This window comes from Numida meleagris, chromosome 22 (assembly GCF_002078875.1).
Source record: "Numida meleagris isolate 19003 breed g44 Domestic line chromosome 22, NumMel1.0, whole genome shotgun sequence".
NCBI lineage: Eukaryota > Metazoa > Chordata > Aves > Galliformes > Numididae > Numida > Numida meleagris.
Window position 1 is genome coordinate 4,466,983 of NC_034430.1, and position 14,539 is coordinate 4,481,521.

The 14,539-nt window shown below is 46.3% G+C and overlaps 1 protein-coding gene across 3 annotated transcripts in view; it reads left to right on the forward strand.

Moving 5' to 3' along the window:
- The window catches only part of KIAA0319L (KIAA0319 like), a 33,569-nt gene extending 19,568 nt beyond the window's left edge, over positions 1-14,001 (forward strand). For 2 of the 3 annotated variants that reach the window (XM_021375496.1, XM_021375497.1), the window contains exons 6-21: positions 493-590; positions 1,762-1,849; positions 3,073-3,165; positions 3,769-3,901; positions 4,427-4,655; positions 5,341-5,464; positions 6,024-6,156; positions 6,486-6,634; positions 6,936-7,087; positions 7,273-7,411; positions 7,751-7,910; positions 8,687-8,829; positions 9,140-9,262; positions 9,805-9,895; positions 10,265-10,356; positions 12,327-14,001. In XM_021375496.1, the coding sequence (XP_021231171.1) occupies positions 493-590; positions 1,762-1,849; positions 3,073-3,165; positions 3,769-3,901; positions 4,427-4,655; positions 5,341-5,464; positions 6,024-6,156; positions 6,486-6,634; positions 6,936-7,087; positions 7,273-7,411; positions 7,751-7,910; positions 8,687-8,829; positions 9,140-9,262; positions 9,805-9,895; positions 10,265-10,356; positions 12,327-12,514 (2,135 nt within the window). In that variant the 3' untranslated portion in view covers positions 12,515-14,001. The remainder of the gene's footprint in view (positions 1-492; positions 591-1,761; positions 1,850-3,072; positions 3,166-3,768; positions 3,902-4,426; positions 4,656-5,340; positions 5,465-6,023; positions 6,157-6,485; positions 6,635-6,935; positions 7,088-7,272; positions 7,412-7,750; positions 7,911-8,686; positions 8,830-9,139; positions 9,263-9,804; positions 9,896-10,264; positions 10,357-12,326) is intronic. The other variant, XM_021375498.1, reaches the window with a different exon arrangement.

The window sequence follows — 14,539 nt, forward strand, 5'->3', positions numbered from 1 at the left end:
AATACTTTCCTATTCACTTTCATTTCATCATACCAATTATTCACAGGTATTTGTAAAGTTCACGTTTATAGCTCTGTCCACAATAGCAGCAGGAGTAGAGGCAAGCAAGTTACATGGTGCACAGCAGCAGGGGTAGATGAGATGTGTTCCTGTTCAGAAGCTGGCATTATGTCATGCCTGCAGGATCTGTGGGCACAGTAAGGCTTTTCTCTGTTACCATCCTGAGCTGTGATTGTTCCAAAGCTCTTTAATGCCTTACAGGCAGAGAGATGGCTTTTGGCTGTAGAGTAAGTGTGTTGAGAAGCACAGATTGTCTCTTTTCCTGGGTATATTCCCAAAAAGCTGCAGTCCAAACTCTAAGCAGTCTTATTTCTCCATGCAGCAGAATGGGCCTTGTAAATATTTAATGCCTTTGCTTTTCTCTAGCATGGCAGAAAGGCAGTCTTTTAAAAACTAACTTCTGGAGCTTTTCTTTTTTGTTATTTTTTCAAGGAACCACTTATTCCTACGAGTGGGAACTGATTACTCATCCGAAAGACTACAGTGGAGAAATGGAAGGGAAACACTCCCAGACCCTTAAGTTATCTAAGGTAAAGCTTTTGCTGCTTGATGTCCTGTTGTATGGAATGCCAGGTGGAGAAGACAGGAATCCTGGCAGCCAGGAGAGACTTATATGTGATTTCACAATGAATAGGAAATAGCATGATGGGCAAGCAGCCAACATTTCACTACCAGCCCTCTTCTAAGTCTCTTGGAAAAAGGAGCTTGCTCTGGAATGAGGGGAGAAATTGATTTCAGCATCTAAACGCTGCCTGCATGCCATGTGTCAAACTGAAAATGACACAATTTAACATGAACAAAAGGTTGTGACTATTTCTACTACTGTAACACTGCAGTGGTCTGTTTAGGTCAGAAGCCTTGTACTGCTCTCTAAAAGGATGTGCTGATTCCATTAGCTTAGAGCAGTGGAATACCTCCTAGCATGTCCCTGGCTGCTGCTTTTCGACAAGCTCTAAAGGAATGAAAGGATTGTTGGTTTCTGCACACGGGGTTTCTTAACAAGAGAATGACTTTAAATACTGTATGAATATACAGTTCTGTTTTTATGGGACATTCCTTTGAGCATCATGGATTCTTCTGCACTCAGAACAAAATGTGCAGGCATTAATTGTGATGGCATGCAGAGAAAAGCACTTCTAAAGGAGCACGTCTGTCCCTGTCAGGTTTTCAGCCTTTTAGATAGCATGACTGTTGTCCAGCACCCAGTCCTCCTCATTTTGATTCAGCACTGATGAAAGGGTGACAAACTGACTCGTGTCCCCTAGAAGGAAGAGAATAAATACGTTTTTTTGTAAAAACACTTGAACAGATTTATTTTTTTTGTTACATGCAGGCTTTGTAAATCTCAAATGTAATCTGCTAGTACAGATTCCTGTGGCCACACAACCTGAACTAATCTGTTAGAACTCTTCTGTTTGCTTATTGTTGACAGAAAGTCAAGCTTGACTGACAAACCTGTCACCTGTGGCAGTAAGAAATATTAGTCTTTAGTTTCTGATTAGTTGTTGTGAACTAAAATGTATGTAGTATCACCTTGGCTTGGAAGCCATGCTTTGCCTTGTGTGCATAGTTTGGAGCAGAATTGTGTGTTTTATGCTGCTAATACAGTACCAAGGCATGGTGACTTGACTTTTCACCAGGTCAAATTGTGATTCTGCTGTCTTGATTGAAGGTTAATAATTGTTTGTGTTTACTTTCCAGCTTACTGTTGGTCTGTATGAATTCAAAGTTGTTGTTGATGGGGAGAATGCACATGGAGAGGGCTACGTGAATGTAACAGTGAATCCAAGTGAGTTCAGCGTCATTGCATCTTTTGTGAACTTCAAATCTCTCTGTCTTGCTTACTTGGCTGGACCTTAGATTAACATCATGACAATTCATTGTGCTGAGATCTCAGTGTGTACGTACGTGTGTTAAGTCCTTTCCTGAAATGTGAAACTATGCTAATACACACAGCTATTTGCTATACTGCATGCAGGCCAGCCACCCAGTGCAAGAGCTGGAATACTCATACAAAAGTGCTTAGCAAGTGCCTCATTCTGAAAGACCTCTGCTGCAATAGAAGCTAGATGTAACCAGGTGAAAAGTATATAGCAGCAGCAAGAGCAGAAAATGAAAGGAAGCTAGGGCTTTGAAGCTCCTTTTCTTCCCTGTCCTGATAAAGAATAGCATTCCAAACCATAGGCAGGTTAAATCAAAGATGCTTTTAAAACTGTGGTTTGTAGCTGAGCTGGTGTAGATACAGCATTGTGCACTAGGTCTCACTTTTTAGATAAGCTGTGTAAGGAGGGATCCACAGGTTCTGCATCTGCTTTTATGCAAGATGACTTTATTTTGCACGCTTCAGCAAGACTTCTTCCAGAGCCAGTGTGGGCAAGGCATTGCTCTTGTACTCCCTAAATGAGCAAGAGCATGTAGCTGCTCTTTGGATGCTGTTACTGTTGTTTCCTTATAAGCAGTGAATCTGCAACTGGCAGCATGCATCAAAACCATTCATTTTTCAGAGCAGCAGCTGAACTTTGGCAAGAAGCTCTAGGTGCTCCTCAGTTAGAATTGTCTGTGCTTGAATGCTCATCTCAGTAGGGGAGCACTGATGGACTGCAGCCGTTTCTAGGGTACTAGGCATGGCAGCAGTTCTCCTTCCCTTTTTTTAGTCCCTTTTACTAGCACTGTTTCCCTGCATTGGCTCATAACTTGCTGGAAGCAAGAATTATTGTGTCGGAGATAGTGCAGATCTCTGCTGTCTGTCTGTATCAGTGGCTGTCCTGAAGCTGCACAGCACATTTGCTCCACGTTTTGGATTCCCCTCCTAGATTCATGGGCTATCAGTTGAATGATTGCAGGGTGTGAAGGAATAGACAGAGCTGGGGAGAGGGAAGATGACGGGCAGCATGTATTCTGCTCGCTACTCCTAGTGCCCAGAAGCAAAGTAGCTTTGCAGAGTTCTCAGCTAGGGCTTTGTATCATGATCTGCCTGTAGATGTCATTGTAACAGCTCAGTTTTTGTTGCAGAGCCTCGAGTGAATCGGCCTCCTGTTGCCATTGTCTCCCCACAGTTCCAAGAGATTTCACTGCCAACCATTTCAACTGTTATTGATGGCAGCCGTGAGTACCTCCTGTTTTAAATACTTCAGTGTGCCTGCTTTCTTTGTGTTTGGTTCTGGGCTGGCCTTTTGGGTAAATTTAGTGAAAACAATCAGCTTCTCCTGCTAGGAGGGGGGAATCCACGTGCCCACACACCTGCACCTCTCCACGTTTGCTTTTGAAGATACTGGCCTGAGTGAATCTCCTAGAAAAAAAGGCTCTTAATCAAAAAAATTGGCCTCTTGTGTTAAGCTTCACATCATGGTTAGCTGACACGTCACTTCTAATGATCCTGGCCCACACTAGAGCTTCTCAGGAGTTTCTTTAAATACGTTCAGGTTGACTTGTCCAGGACGAGCACTATTTTATTTGTATTTTTTTGGTTCTGTGTTTGGTTTTCTTTTTCTTTCCTCAACACGTAGATGTGGGATTAAGGATATTCAAACGTACCTCTGAAACTGAGCAGACACTTTGGGTATCTGAGTGTAATGGAGATGGGGCTTGGACCAAAAATGCTTTTGCTCACTAAGCCCAGCCCTGAAGTGGGGAACTGAACGTCTGCATTTTGTGAAGCATTGTTTTCCTACTCCTTGTATGCCCATTTTCCTTCTGTAATTGAAACAGAAAGCACGGATGATGATAAAATTGTCAGCTATCACTGGGAAGAACTGAAGGGTCCTTTGCGGGAAGAGAAGGTTTCTAGTGACACTGCCATACTGACACTGACCAACCTGGTTCCTGGGAATTACACATTCAGGTAGGTTATACCTTCCTCAGTTCTTGTCCCCTAAGAATACAATGTACAGTGTTCCTGCAGTGTCAGCCTGCTTTCCAAACAAACAGGAAGAGTACTCTGTTTCGTGACATGCTCTTCACACCTAGCTTTTCAGGTGGTTTCATAGCTTTTCACTTTAGAAAAGATGGGCTATCCAGCTGCTTGTTATTCTTAATTGGTAGCACTGGTGTAAGATGATGCTTTGGTCTGCGTTTTGCTGTTCTATCCTTGCATAACATTAGCAGATCTATTTAAAATAATATTTTATTTAAAATAAAACGGAGGTTGGTAATTAAGCATTTAGTGAAGTTGCTATTCTGAAAAAGCACGTGTGCCTCGAAGAGTGTTTTTTCAACTCTAGAGGAAGGAGAAAGAATACTGTCCTCAAGTGTCTTAAGTTTCTGGCTTTTCTTGTGCGTTTCGTTTCACTCCAGCCACTGTTTTGTATTCTGCTCTGATGCTCATGACTCTTAGTTGCTTTCCCACTTATTTGTGTTTTCTCTTCAGTCTAACAGTCGTGGACTCAGATGGTGCCAGCAACTCTACCACTGCCAACTTGACTGTGAACAAAGCAGTGGATTATCCACCGGTGGCAAACGCGGGCCCAAACCAAGTGATCACCCTGCCTCAGAACTCCATTACCCTCTATGGCAATCAGAGCACTGATGATCACAGCATCGTCAGCTACGAGTGGCTGCTCAGCCCTAACAGCAAAGGGAAGGTGATGGAGATGCAGGTCAGTGCAGGACTCCTGTACTCATCTCTGATTACTCATTAGCTGTTCTTTTTTCCTGTAGTCAAGCTGTTTTTAAATGGCTGCAAGCAAATGTTTCTTAGAATCTTTGGAGAAATAATTAAATGATGATTAAATACTTAGAACTAAATCCACACAAAGATGGTATTGGCTTATGGCTGAGCTGACGCACCAGTCTAGCCACTGTTTTTCAGTGGCATCCTATTTCCTTTCTTGAGCAATGTAGTTTTAATTACTGCTTGAGAGTAGAGTATTAAGGGAAATGGGAACTTGATAGCTTTGGATTCTGCTGTTCCATATAGCAGGTCTCAGCATAGCTTGTATCTCACTTTAACCTATGTGACTGCTAGGGAAATGTGTTTTCTGTCTGTTCAGTTGCTGACTCCTCAGAACATTAGTGATTGCTAAATCAATGGTGATATAGTATGGATGCTTAAGTGCTATCCAAAGGTGTGGAGCCAGACTGTGTCATCTTTTAGCTAACTAAAACAAGAGTCGGGATGGCATTGAGATTCCCAGAAGTGGCACAGACTTCTGGTCCCATAGCAGGAGTTAATAATAAACACCTAGAATCTGCTGGTAATAGTTGTTTTAGAAACAAGAGTCTTCAGGTCTACAATCACTGGTGTAGGGAATCTTCTCAGTACGTTAATATGTTTTCTCCCAGGGGGTGAGGACACCAGTCCTGCAGCTCTCTGCAATGCAAGAAGGTGACTACACTTACCAGCTAATAGTGACTGATTCTGCTGGGCACCAGTCCACTGCAGAGGTCACTGTGATAGTCCAGCCAGGTAAGCTGCCCTTAATTGCTTTTGCCATTTAAGTTCCAGGTGAGCATCATTCTGTCAGCATACTCTAGATCTTGTAGTAGCTTTCTGATGCTTCCAGAAAAGCTTCTGTAATTCAGGACCTTTCTGGGATATTATGTTGCTGATGAACCAACTTAAGAAAATTTCTACAGATATTGCCTTTCTAGGCTGTTGTCTTGTTTTACACAATGTCATCTAGTTAATCCAGCTGTGATGGCAGGATTGTACTTCCTGGGAGCTGTGTCAGCTCACAGTGCTAAGTCCTGGGGGACAGGAGCAGGAAAAGTGAAGCAGTGCTTAGAGAATGAGAATCAAAAGTGAAAACTCCTGGATTTCATCAATCTACCTTTTAGTGCAGATGTGTCAATAAAACTCTGATCTGAACTCTGAACTGCTTTTTGACTCACTTTGTCTGAGTGTAAGATTGAAATAACGGGCAGAAAGTATACTAAGGGTATAGTATTGGAGGAACTTCTTAGCACTGGGGAGCATGCTCCACCTTTCTGGCATATGTATAAAAAGCACTGCAATCCTTTTTCAGAGAACAATAAGCCCCCAAAGGCGGATGCTGGTCCTGATAAAGAATTAACTCTTCCTGTGGACAGCACTACTCTAGATGGCAGCAAGAGCTCAGATGACCAGAAAATAGTCTCCTATCTTTGGGAAAAAACACGGTGTGTATCATCTTCCAGCCCATTCTTCTGCAAGTGTCTGGGTGTTTAGTTTCAAGCAAGACACGCCACATATACCTCTCTTGTCTTAAATCCTTGTCACATCAGGCATGACAAACTTCACCGCTGACTAGAGCGAATGTTACTCTTTATTCTTTTGATTTCCTTGCTGTGACTGGAGAAAATAATTTTGCTTTCTGCCATGCACTCCGTATTTCCAGGCAACTGTGTGTTTCTGTCCCTGCAAACTCTGCACGAGCCTCATGTTTGTGTTGAGGTCAGTTCCCATGCTCTGTGCAACGTTGAAACTGATCCTCTTGTCCTCTGTTTAGGGGACCAGATGGTGTCAAGTTGGAGAATGCCAACAGCAGCATTGCCACTGTAACAGGCCTTCAGGTTGGGACATATGAGTTCACTCTTACAGTTAAAGATGAGAGGAACTTGCAGAGCCAAAGTTCGGTCAACGTCATTGTCAAAGAAGGTACGTCCAGCCATACACAGAACTGCCTGGGGCCCAGGTTATCTCTGAGCAATTGAGCAAGAGGCAAACTTAGGAGGAATGGATGAAGAATAAAGTGCAGAGCACTGAAATTGCCTTTGTAATTAGGTGTCTACCCTTTCCTGGAGGAGGAGTATTTTTCGCTGATTCCCACAGTTCCTAATTGCACTTTTCTCCACCAGTGTTAGATGGGGATTTCTGGGTTACAGTAGAGGTCTAAGGCAGTCATTTTTCATTGGGCACTACCAGATTTCTCTCCAATTGTTTCTTTCTGTTTGCTTAGAGATAAACAAGCCGCCAGTTGCAAAGATTGCGGGGAATGTTGTCATCACCTTGCCTACAAATACAGCTGAGTTGGATGGATCAAAATCCTCTGACGATAAGGGAATTGTCAGCTACTTGTGGACTCGGGATGAGGGGAGCCCTGCAGCTGGGGTAACGTTTCCTTTATAAATGGCATCCTGCAGCATCACAGAAGTCAGTGAGAGGGAGCACTGACAGCTCCTGAGGAAATATAAAGCTGACCATTGCACTGGCTACCTTGTAATCCTTAAAGATGATGAAGCATCGTGCTAGTTTGATGCTTCCTTTACTGATATTCTCTTTGCTCTGCCTTCCAGGAGGTCTTAAATAATTCAGACCACCATCCGGTCCTTCTCCTGTCCAATCTGGTAGAAGGGACTTACACATTCCATCTCAGAGTAACAGATGCCAAAGGAGAGAGTGATGTGGAGAGGACCACAGTGGAAGTCAAACCTGGTGAGTGGGTTTTTGTGCTGTACCACGTTTGCCTACAGTGCATTAGCCTTCTGCTTTTCTGGGTACGGTTTATGTACTGTGATAAAATTGTGTGTTCTAGATCCAGCTCAGAAGCGTAAAAGGTCAAAAATTTGGGGGAAAATAATCATATTTTTATGTGGTTCTTGGAGGCTGGTTCTTACCATTTGTCATTACCTTTGAGGGTCATAGACGTGTACCCCTTCCTACAGTGAGATTCTGTACTTTCGGATTCAGACCAGAAAGATGCTAGAAACCTGACTTGTACCTGGTCTGTTAAATAGAAGTTCTAAAGGTCTGTGTTATCTATGTTCTCACTAGATCCTAGGAAAAACAACCTGGTGGAGATCATTCTGGATGTGAATGTCAGCCAGCTGACTGAGAGGCAGAAGGGCATGTTTATCCGCCAGATAGGAGTTCTGCTGGGAGTCCTGGACTCAGACATCACTGTGCAAAAGATCCAGCCGTACACTGAGCAAAGGTAGGATTTGTCTGTGAATGCAGGGGGAGAGGAATTGCTTAAGGGTTTAGTGAACAAAGGGCTGTTTTCCCTTGGGAAGTAAATTGGAAAGCCAGAACATACAAAGACATTGTGTAAAATTGATGTTTCTGCTTGCTTGGGTCAGAAGAGGCGTGTTGCCAAGCAGGTCTTGGCTGTCCTTTACCTCTGGAGATGGTGCACGGTCCACAAGAGCTTTTCTGCCTACACAACTAGTTGAATTTAATGTGAAATGAAATGTTGAGAAACAGTGTAATCGCTGTTAGAACAGAAAATGGAAGGTTGGTTTTGGTTACAGTTGAGTTTAAAATGAGCTGCAGCTGGTCTCTTTTAAACAAGTGGAAGTTTGCATGTAGGCCACGTATCTCAGTATTAACAGCAGTCTGTTACCATGGGCTTGTTGGAGGGTGCTGGAGGTCGAAGGATCCCGTGGTAAGGGAGGAGATTATGAAAACAGCAAGACCATAAAGCTTGGGTATTTCCATATTTAGTGTGAGCATGCAAAATTGTGCTCGGAGATGTTTGAAACTAGGCTTGACAAAACTGTCAGCAAACTGAAAAACAGTCCAGCCCTAGCTTTGAAGATATGGTTGGATCAGGTGTCCCAATGGTAGATCAGGTTTACCAGAAGTTCAGCTTTCAAATAAATCAAATAAATTCGTGATTCTGAGCGAGTCCCTGTAATGACAGGCAGAGGAGAACGACTCTGCCTGGTGTTTGGAGAAGCAGCAGGTAATCATTTTTGTCTGACTTTGCAGCACGAAGATGGTATTTTTTGTACAGAACCAGCCCCCCCATCAGATCTTCAAAGGACGGGAAGTAGCCTGGACACTAAAAAATGAACTACGGAAGCAGCAGTCAGACTTCCTCATCTTCCGGGCACTAGAAATTAACACAGTCAGTAAGTAAGAGTCGCTGTGCTACGAGTTAATGTTTTTTGCACTCTTTTTTGGATACTTGCAAGAGAGCAAAATTTTCTTAGCGTGTTACGTGTGTTACGTTGCTAATGAAGCAGGACTTCATTTGGCATCAGGCCTAGATGCTTACATTTGCACTTCCTGCTCGCAGCTGTGGCTAAGCGAAGGGGATGAACTGCACAGCGACTGGATTTGGGTCAACACCTCATTGGGGTTGACCATATGGAACTGCCTTAGCCTTTTTTTGCCTCACATGTGGGTCACTGAGCTCACCTTGCTGCCTTTGGTCCCCAGCGTGTCAGCTGAATTGCTCTGAGCACGGACGCTGTGACTCCTTCACCAAGCGCTGCGTCTGCGACCCTTTCTGGATGGAGAACTTCATCAAGGTGCAGATGGGGGATGGCGAAAGTAACTGTGGTATGTGAAAGCTCCCTGGCTTTGCTCAGCTTTAGGAAGCAAACAGTGTTTGTGGCCCGAGATACGCTGTGTAGAAGATGCCTGATTGCTCACAGTATCTCTGACATCGTGCGTGCACAAGGAGGTGGTCCCTGTCCTGGTCTCACCCTTCAGATAGGAAAGAGTGGATAGGAAAGTGACTCCTCTTCAGAGCCTCTTGGTGAACATTTGCTGAGAGCTGAGTCCGTTCTCAGTTTATAAGTTATGCCCCTTTGCTACTGTGATCCCATAGGGGATTTCCTGCCACAGGGAAGCAGATTTTTAAAACAAAGGACAAAAAAAAAAAGGCAAACTTGTGCAGAAAGAGTGCACACCAGGTCCCAAGCCTCTGGCTTCCATTGGAGACTTAAGAGATCCTGCCAGGGATGGGTGCTAGCCTCTGTAATTCCACAAAAGGTCGAGCCTGCCTTTTATTTTTTTCTTGAGAGTAGCCATCTAAAGTGCACACTGTCAGCTGTATGAGTTGCCAAAACGTCTTTATCTCTGGGGTGTTTTGCTTTCAGAGTGGAGTGTGCTGTATGTGATCATTGCATCTTTCGTCATTGTGGTTGCCTTTGGAATCTTATCCTGGATGGTGATCTGCTGTTGCAAGAGGTGGGACTGAGGCCATAACCCCCACTGTATCAGTGCTTCAGAGCCAAGTGGCTGCATTAGGAGGTGAAAGAGTTTCAAACCCAGAGTCCCAGCAGGTTTTCTGCTTAGCCCTGTGATGTTAGTTTTTCTTGCTCAGTGTTTCAAGTGGAACATTGAAGTCCTAAAACTCTGGGTTCATTTAAGAAGTGAGACTTGGATTAGCCTGTAAATGTGCAACTAAAGCAATGTTTTTAATGTTTGCTTTCTGATGTTAACGTAGTCTGAAATAAGCAAGTACTCTGGCTTTGAAGATCAGAGTGTTGGTTTTTTTTTCTGCCAACTTTTTATTAAGAAGTGCCCTGCCTCTTAATTCCGTCTTTTCCCCTTTAGACGAAAAGGAAAATCCAAAAGAAAAAGCAAATACAAGATTTTGGATGCAACGGATCAAGAAAGCCTGGAGTTAAAACCAAATCCCAAAGCAGGTAAAACATGAGAGGGAAGAGCTCAGCAGTTCCAGAATGCTTGCTAAGAACACTCTTCCTCAGTGGACTTAAAAACCACAGAGTGAAACAAACACGATGCTAGTCGCTGATGGATGAGTCTCAGAAGATCTCAGCTTGTTTCAGATCTGTAGTCAGGCTATTTAATCAAGTTAATTAACTCTTTGCTTTAAATGTTTGGGGCTGAAACTGCTGTAGTCCTGATGTTTCTGCTTCCCATCACGAAGTGGGTGCTCAGAAGCACTCCAGAGACTGACCTGATCCAAGAAGTCCAAAGCTGGGTGTTAGCTGTTGTTTCCCCTGCTCTCAAGTTTTCCAAGTAGTTCTGTTACTCTGTTTCAGTCAGTTTGCTTCTTGCCAGCATGCAATTCCTTGGCAAGGCTGAGCATGAATGCAGTGTCTTTAAGCATTTCACTGAACTGATTGACTTTGACTGGTAAACAAAAGGACACCAAGCAACGTGAGCATTCCTGGTGGCCTGCAGAGAGTGCTGTTCGTATCTGCCCTCACGTTCTCCCACTCCAAATTACTTGTTCATAAATGTATCCGTGCTTGTCCTTGCGGGCATGAGGCTCTGAGAGTTTAACCCAGCCTTTAATTTGTGCTGGAAATGCTTCTCTTAGGAGAGAGACCAATGAAGTCCACAGTGTTCTGTGTGGCTGTGGGCCCGTTGGCCCACTCCAGAAGGGCAATCACTTGTCTTTGGCATTCTTAGCCAGCATTTTCCTGCCCGCATTGCTGTCCTGGAGAGTAGTGCTTGTCAGGTGTTCTGCAAAGATCACGGAGTTATTTCAGGCAGGAGCATTTTTGCTGTGGTTGTATCTGATATCAGAACCCAGCCCTTGTCACCTGCTGATTGACCAGGAGAGCAGGGAGGAGTGGGAAGGTGTATGCAAAGCACAGCCCCACCGAGTGCTGGGCAATGCTTCAGCTGCTGGAATGCACGTTTTGAGTAAGAGCATCAGCCCTGCTTTAAAGAGGAGTGGAAAATAGTCCCTGCTCCTTGTTTGCTAGTGGAAAATAATTGCTCATCATAGTGTTATCCCATGTAATAGTGTTCCAGCAAAGTGAACGGTGCCTGATGGTAGCACTGGCGGGCACTGCAGCAACAGAGCTGGTCACATAACTCCTCTGAGAGCTGGGCTATCCCAGCTGCACAAATAGGGATACTCTGGAAAGACAAAATTGGATGGTTTTCCTCCTCAGCACCCAACTCTGCTTTCATCTGTCCACCTGTCACCTCGCACAGGAGAGCCCCGCTGTTGAGTAAAGGGTTTGTTGTTCTGCACTCTGTAGCAAACGTGCTTCAACCATTTGCTCCCCGGTAACCAAACCCATCTTGCCTCTTCCAGGGCTGCCTGCTGACTGAAGTCTTTTTTTCCTTCTAGATATGTCCAGGGGGCATTTCCTTTCCTTTCTCCATTAAGGAAAAGCTAAATTTAAATATTTCCTCTGCTGACAATATCAGCAAATGCCTCTCTCCCGTCCTTGTGCATTAATCTAAATTCAGCCCTTTAATTTATCTCCCTCCCCTTGCAGGCAGGAGAAGTGGAGATGAGAGCAGTAAGAGCGCAGCGATCTCCTCCTGCACACCTGCATATTCTCTTCACCACAGCCAATAGCCCCCAGAGAGCTTTCTAGGCAATGCCCTCGAGCAAGGTCAGGGAGACAGATCCCACGAATTCTCACAGCCCCTCCTGGTAACGCGGTTTGTTTCCCTGCCCACGTGTTGTGCCCTGCACCGCGTGGAATGGCTGCGTGACCTTCAGGTTTCTGAAACAGGATCACTTTGGCTTCGGCGTGTGAAGGGATGAGGGTCGGATACAGGGAGGTCAGGTTAGGCCGCCCCTGTGATGTGACAGTAAAATGAGGCAGAGAGAATGGAGTGAGGTGTGGTGGTGGTTGTCCAGACCTGAAGGTAGCTTTAACCTGGGAATCTCTCTCCTTCAAAGGTGGCAGACAGAAAGCCCAGGTCCTCAACACTAGCCTGATGCACTCAGAGTCGGAGCTGGACAGCGACGAAGCCATCTTCACGTGGCCTGACCGTGAAAAAGGGAAACTGCTCCGAAGCCAGAATGGCTCCTTGCGCAACGGACAAGTGACACCAAAACCCAAGAGCCAGAGGGAGGAAATCCTCTAGCTCCCTTCAGGTGGCCTTTTTGCTGGAGCTCAGTAGGAAGGAGAAGGCCACTCCCGTCCCTGTTCTACAAAGGCCTTTGGAGGCCGGTTTGGTTAGGACTACAGCTGCTAACTTGTTTCATAGAAAATAACTTTGTGGGTTTCTTTTCGTTCAGTTAAAACTGGTTGTACTTGAATTTGAACTGCAAGGGAAATCGAAGGGAGGAGAAGACAACTGTGAACCACAGGCGAAGCGTCAGGAAAGGCAGAGCTGGCATCTGGAGCACGGAAGGACAGAGCCACGCGGAGCAACTGTGAATGTGCAGGACCCACCCCACACTGCAGCAGAGGAAGCACCTGTGGGCTTCCAGGACCTTTGCCTTGGAAGCCTTTTGAAGCAGGAAGGTCAAAGCTGTTGTTCAGGCTGCGCTCTGAGCTCCCTCCAGGCTCCAGCAGCTCGCCACAAACTACTGCTGTCCGTTTTCTTCTTTCCTTTCCACCTTCCCTAGTGGTTTAAGCACTATTTTAATTTAGACTTGTCCTTTCACAAGCACTGGCTGTTTCGTAGCATAGAGGAGGAGGAATCTAAACGCTGTGGCCGTGCTGCATCAGCTTGCAGGTAGGAGAGGGTGTTGTAGCCGTCCTAAATAAAGGTCAGGCTTTTCTCACTGGGATGGCACAGTGCCTGCTCAGTGTGGGGAAGCTGACCTGTCTGTGGTAATCAGCTGGGCTAGGAGACCTCCTCCTGCAGCAGGCTCTCCTGTTCAGTACCAGAGCAGGGACAGGACACTCACCTTTGGTACCTCTGTCTCATGGCAGATTTAATTCCAAAGCTCTGCGATGCATTTCAGCGGCCCCAGCGTTTTCTATTGGTCCCTAAGCCTTCCGTGAGCCTGAACATCAACCACCTCTCCATTCTGAAAGGCTCTGGGTTTCCCTTCCTTAAAACTTGCACGGCCCAGGCAAGCAGGGCTTGGTACCTTCAGCTCCCAGCAGAGCTGTGCCCTGTGCCTGGCAGCGTGGTGGCCTGGTGTCACTGCAGCTGGGCAGCCCCGCGTGCCCCCGGTGCAGCATGAGGAGCACACACCGAGTCCTGCAGGCAGTGGAGAAGGGAACCCTCGGTGCCTGGTGAGTGCTGTGGTTCCCTGCTGGGGTCAGGTGTGGAGCTGCTCCCCCCGTACCCGCTGCTTTATCTCACTGTGCTGCTTCCATGGGTTGCACCCCCGTCCTGGGGCAGAAATGAACCTCGTACAGGCACAAAGGATGCCGCTGCTCCTCCGTGGCCGGGTGGGCGGCTTGTTGCCTTTCTTTGTGTTTAATTTAAAAACTGGAAGACTCGTTTCACTGGCTTTTTCTTTCTTTCTTTCTTTTTTTTTTTTCTGAGCTACTCAAGCCAAAAGGCTCTAACTTCCTCCGTTGTATTTATATTGCTGCACTACTGATTTGTGTTGAAGCGAGTGGAAGATTAAACACTATTGAGCGCGGGGGGGGAAACGTTCCCTCGCTGAATGTGGTCACGGCTGCTGCTGCGTTTATTTTCTGGGGGCTCTCCGTTGTCTCCCGCAGGCACCGGGGCTGGAGCCGAGCGCTGGGGCTCAGCCTCGTGCCCCCTCCTGCCTTGCACTGGGGTTTGCCTCTGGCCTGCGTCACAGCACGGCCACCCTCATGCTCTCCTGGCCGTGCAGCCGCTGCCTGGAGCCGCTCGGACCACACGCGGGGATGATGCCGTGACGCCGGGCTGCTCCCTGTGCCTCCAGGGGTCACAGCCCAGCGCTCTGCGGCAAGGCCCCTCCTGCTCGGGTACCACCCCGAGGCCTTTCCCTTCGGATGGAAGACGAACAGACCACGAGAAAAGAGGAGGTGTCGAAGCGGCGGGCGTTAAGCAGACGTGGTCCTGGGGTCGTTGCGTGTTGGTGCACTCTGCCACGCGCGTGCCCTGCTGCTGTCCTCCCGGGGAAATCCCCTCTGCAGCGGATGAGCGCTGGCAGCGTGCGCGCCCTGCTTGCTGCAGAGGGAAGAGCCCAAAGCCGAGCAGCTGTTCCCAGCC